Here is a 5,570-nt window from a genome sequence, read left to right on the forward strand (position 1 = left end):
TTTATGAGCTTATCATACTCTTCTGTTTCTTCTATTGTCATCCATTCAATATTTAGCTGCAAATGTGCTTAGCAATAAGCAGTTTTCTAACATTCCACGTTCGTGATTGATATAAAAGCCTGGCCTTTTTCTGGTTCAAAGATTCATCCCTTTTAATATTATACTGAGGGATTGGAGGCATTTTAGAGTCATCTACTTCCAATGATTCAAATTCTGGTGTCTTTGTTGCACATAACATTCGAAAAACAATGGGGACATTTTGAAAAAATATGCTTGTTCTACAATTTCTCGCAGCTATCATGGACATTGCTAATACTTCAAAAAATTAGTTTTCAACTAAAATAGAATAATATAAGTAACAAAAATGTTGGTCTTTCATTTAATAAAGAACTCATAAAATAATGTCTCTCAGATAACTTTATTGAACATCTAAAAATCTTTAAAGAGAATGATATGTAGTGCAATATATTTTTCGAAATCGTATATATATATATATATATATATATATATATATATATATATATATATATTCTTTTTCGAACAACAATTTACGATTAGAACTTTTAGTGGTAAAATATTATCGAATAAAACTTATTATACTTCTGAATTTTAGAGTCCAATGTTTTTTATATATAATCATTTTCTAATTAATTTGTTTTACGAACCTGATCTACAAAAAGAAATATTGCACGGCCCAGAGATTTTGATTTTACATAACCTCGACTGACAAAACAAAACACTGACATAATGACAGGCTGACAGATGACAGTTGACAAACAGACATACTAAAATAGTTATACACAAATACATGCACATAGATAAGTACACATTTTGGTTATACACATAGATAAGGAAGAGTATAAACAAGTATAAACATATTAGTATAAAACATACAACATATTATACTTATTTATCTATGCATATTACTCTTCTTTTATCTAAGCATATTAGTATATTGTCTAGGAATGAAAAATCTGGATATGTGGTGTGTGTGTGTGCGGATACAAATTTTCGTCGACGATTTTGGGAAGACCGATCAACCGATTTAAATAATTGAAAAAACATTCCATTCGTATTGATAAAGAGACCTGCTGATTAGTTTTTGGCGAAGGCAGGTCTAGCCGTTCCGAAGATACGGGGCAAAAAGTGGCAGAAACGGTACTAGCTTTAATAGATAAAAGAAGAGGATAGAGATCGCTTTTAAAATAACGGAGCGTCCGATTTTAATAATTCAAAAAACATTTTACTTGTATTGTCAAGATGAACTGATGATTAAATTTTTGGGAAGGGCGGTCTAGCGGTTATGGACTCTCAATAAAATAAGTTAAAAAAATGCTATTTGGTGGTCACAAATATTCATTAAACAAATTAAAGTAAATTTTTTTGGGTTTCGTACCAAGATTTTTAATTTTGAAGTTCATTTATATGGTTCAAACAAATATCCTCGACATTTTCGATAGTATGGAATACCCGATTTGTATCATTGAAAAAACATTCGGTTCGTACGCAAGGCATTTTTGCAAAAGGTACATCTTATCCTTCCGGAGATATGGAGCGCAAAGGGTGTAAAAATGTTCATGCTGCTTTTGAAAGAACGGATCATCCGATTAGATTAATTCAAAAAACCTATTGCTTGTGTAGATGGTGTGCAAAAAATGGTTTTACAAAAAATTTCGTAGTTTTGAAAATTTTCAAAAAACTAACATTTTTGAAATTTTTCATAATCTGGAAATAAAATCTAAATTTCAAAAAATTTGAAAAATACCGAAATTTAAAAAAAAAGATTACTTACAAAATGTCTTTATAATAAATAATCTATTTGAAATTATTCAAAACAATTATTGATTATTTTTATTCCTCAAATTTTTAATTATGGTAGGGAAGTTTCAGCTAATTGCCTTAAGGCACAATGCCATGCGCCACTAGTTTTTTTTTCAAAACGATAATTTTATTCAATTGTCTGGAATGGGAAATAATCTCATCAACTGGCAAAAAATTATTCACTGTCAATTTCATTAATGTGGTGAACTTTAACTCACAATATCAATATATGCTCGATAATATATGAGAGTAATGTGGTCCCCTGAAATAGGCATAAATGAATAATATAACATATATTGTAGATCACATATTATACAAAAAAAAATCATTAAAGTTTGCGCATATTGTTTATTAATATGTATACTTAAAAAGGTACACAAATTGGTTATAAAAACAATTACTAAATATTCAAGTTATTGCAGTTACATTTGCACAGAAAACCATTTTCAGCCACAGATTTCACATCCTCAAATATATTAAATTTTTTTTGAAAATCATATTTCATTTTACTTTATTATATCTAGTTTCTCCCTTTTAAAATCATGCATATTCATTTTTGCTTTAAATATATTAATACAATTGTAATTTAATTTAAGTTTTAATTTATTAATCACAAAACCCTTATGGTACAAATTAAAATATTTAATCACATCAGTAACTTAATTATTAATGAAAGGAACTATCTAAAATATCTTTATAATAAATATGTTCATCACACTTGTTAAGTCAATATCCTTCTGCTTTACCGAGATAAACTTTTCCTTCACATATAAAATCTTATTCAATAATAGTTGATTATTTTTAACTAAATTTAGCTAAGTGCCAGCTTTACATTTCAAGTCAATATTCTCCTGCTTTAGAGAGATCAACTCTTCCTTCATTCTTAAAATCTCATTCATTAATAGTTCATTATTTTCGGCCAAAATACTATTTTCCTTCATTACCTTCTTTTCATTCTCTCTCAGTTCTCTTATAACTTGATTATCACTTGATACATAGATTCCTGCAAAAAATATTTGTAATGTAATTGTGATCATAAAATAAATGCTTAATTAGCATGATAGCTTACCGCACTGTCCCCTGAATTTATGTTTTAGTATGTCCATTTGTGCTTTCATGTGCTGGGAATCTTTTTTAGACTTTTCCTCTATTGAATTACAAGATATGCGTAATTTATCACAGTCCCGTCTAAATTAAAATTATAAAATAACTATCTAATTAACTGAATATTTATTTTTATTGGTAATGATTCAAAAACATGCTATTCGTTTTGTTTTATGAGAATTGAAATATTGCTCTAGTATCTGGAACATATATAAAATCATAATCTGTAGTGCTATAATCAATTCAATTCAAACTCTGTTAGCAAAAAACTTTGTGAATGAGATTGGACAGCTTTCACAATACTTACTTTAGTTTTGTTTTTTCCTTGTTATCACTTTCTAGTTTACTTTTTAATTTGTTACAATTCATTTGTAATGCTGATATTTCAGTATTGCTAATTTGCAGTTCCCTTTTAAATTTGTTGTTCAATTTCTAAAAAGCAGTAAGTGATAAGTAAGCTTTGCTTCATTATATATATATATATATATATATATATATATATATATATATATATTATTAGCGGTAATAAAACGGTGATGGAAATAATAAGCAAGGGAGGGGAAGAAAATTATTGTTTTTGTGATGCTCTCATACCATGGATCTTCCTTCCCATATATATATATATATAAATATATATATATATATATATATATAATATATATATATATATATAAATATAAATTTTATATATATAAAATATATAAAAAATATATATTATTTCACCACCTAAAGAAAAATCTCTCGCTTTATATATATATATATATATATATATATATATATATATATATATGTATGTATGTATATAAGCATGCATAATACCTGTAATACTTCATTTTGTTTCAATATTTCTTGATTGTCATTTTCAATTTTTTTTTTCTTAGACTCGAGATTACGATAAAGTGTTATCAATTCCCACATCACATTACACAACGAGACTGCTGGATTTTTTGAGCATTGTAATGACATAGAATTAATCCCGAATATGAGAAGTTCCTAAAAAAATTTTTATGTAATGCTACTTAATCATTTTTAATATAAAATTAAATACCTCATCCAGTGTAATTAGGTTTTCAGTCAAATTCTCTTCATCGCATTTCAAATTTTCCGATATAAATTGTGAATTGTTCTTCCTTTGTAATAAAGCATTTATTTCATCATTTACATCATCAATATCAATTTCTTTTTCATGCTTCGCCATAAATGAATAGAAATCCATTCTATAAATATACCAGGTTAATCAAAATAAAAGAAATTTATGCAATTTTTGGCTACTCTATTTAAAAAATAACAAATAATTATAAATTTACGGTTAGTACAATAATAATCCCTTTACACTCACTTTGTTGCAAGCAGTTCTGGTAATTTCTACAGTTTTAAAATTTCATAAGTTTACGTTCGGTCGGTACGAAAATAAATGTATTTTGGTATTTAAATAGAAGGGCGTACTCACTTAGCAGAAAACAAATCAACAAGTTGTCACCACCGTGTGACATACCTTTCTCTTATTGACGCGGTAGAGTTTGAGGGCGCAGCGGTCGCAGTCGTTCTGTTATAATTCATAAACTCATCATAATTAGATAATCAGATTATTTATTGTTCGAAATCGTATCGGATTGATTACTTGGCGTTGTTCTCATTAAATTATTATTTATTTGTTCATTAATTTGTTTTTGATAAACAAACTTTATCAGTGTATGCTTACTTATCTATGATGCTAGTATTCAACGAAAATTATAAATATAGTAAAACCACTTATTATCTATGAGTAAAACTACTCTTTTTTTATCTATGAGTAAAACCTCCTTATTAGCGGGGGGTATCAATAAATAATCCGCAAATACAGGATGGCATTTTACATGAAGTCATAGAGAAACTTTCCAAGGTGACTAAATAACCCGCAAATACAGGATGGCATTTTATATGAAATTGTAGGGGATATGTTTCAAGGTAACACAATAAAGAAAAATAAATATTGTTGACTATTATTCATTATGCAATATTTAAGTATAACAGATCCCACATTAAAATTAGTTAGTAATAACTTTAGTATCAAATCTAACATCAAAAAAATGTCAATTTATAAAGTTTTATATTAATGTTAGATGTGGTACTAAACTTATTACCAACTAACTTTAATATGAAATCTTTCAATCTTAAAATATTGCATATTCCCCAGCAATATATAAAACAAATATCGTTTTTATTATAGTTTTTGTACATTTTGATTAATTTTGTTGCGGCTAAGGCAATGATTTGAAGAACTTTGTAATTTTATTTTGCTTCTTTAATTCAAACTGATACTCAGTCACATCAATAATTTGTCCCTTAAAAATAACACTTGATCAATGCCCATATAGAAATCGCACAGTTTATTTTTAATTCTTTACTCAGATTTTTCAAATTGTTTTTCTTTAGTGGGCTCTGAATGTGGATTTCATGGATTAAATTAAATTTAATTTTTATTATTATTATATGATGAAAAGGAAGAAATCGTAATAGTAATCATAGATAAATGAAAATAAATATCAAGTGATACACACAATTATTTAAGTGTATATAATAATATTCAAGTAAGTAAAATAACATAGTTAAAAGAGGAGTATAATAGTAATTAAGTGAAAACATCACATGATCGCAATATAAAA

At 26.7% G+C, this 5,570-nt stretch overlaps 1 protein-coding gene across 1 annotated transcript; it reads right to left on the bottom strand.

The window, feature by feature from the left end:
* Positions 1-2,535: 2,535 nt before the first annotated feature.
* LOC113364089 (augmin complex subunit dgt5-like) lies at positions 2,536-4,404 on the bottom strand. The gene is made up of 6 exons (XM_026606555.1): positions 4,265-4,404; positions 3,974-4,142; positions 3,745-3,918; positions 3,233-3,357; positions 2,891-3,009; positions 2,536-2,824 (listed from the first exon to the last, which is right to left on the bottom strand). Exons 2-6 carry the CDS (start codon positions 4,139-4,141, stop codon positions 2,637-2,639), a joined length of 774 nt encoding a protein of 257 aa, XP_026462340.1. The 5' UTR covers position 4,142; positions 4,265-4,404; the 3' UTR covers positions 2,536-2,636.
* Positions 4,405-5,570: the final 1,166 nt, after the last annotated feature.

The sequence above is a fragment of the Ctenocephalides felis genome, unplaced genomic scaffold (assembly GCF_003426905.1).
Source record: "Ctenocephalides felis isolate EL2017-DRISC unplaced genomic scaffold, ASM342690v1 CF-g0.4_SCAFFOLD_00372, whole genome shotgun sequence".
Taxonomy (NCBI): domain Eukaryota; kingdom Metazoa; phylum Arthropoda; class Insecta; order Siphonaptera; family Pulicidae; genus Ctenocephalides; species Ctenocephalides felis.

Coding starts and splice junctions, on each gene's coding strand:
- LOC113364089 (XM_026606555.1), bottom strand. CDS start 4,141: ATGGATTTCTATTCATTTATGGCGAAGCATGAAAAAGAAATTGATATT. Junction 3,010..3,232: donor AAGGAAAAAACAAAACTAAA/GTAAGTATTGTG, acceptor ATTTTAATTTAG/ACGGGACTGTGATAAATTAC. Junction 2,825..2,890: donor TAAATTCAGGGGACAGTGCG/GTAAGCTATCAT, acceptor TATTTTTTGCAG/GAATCTATGTATCAAGTGAT.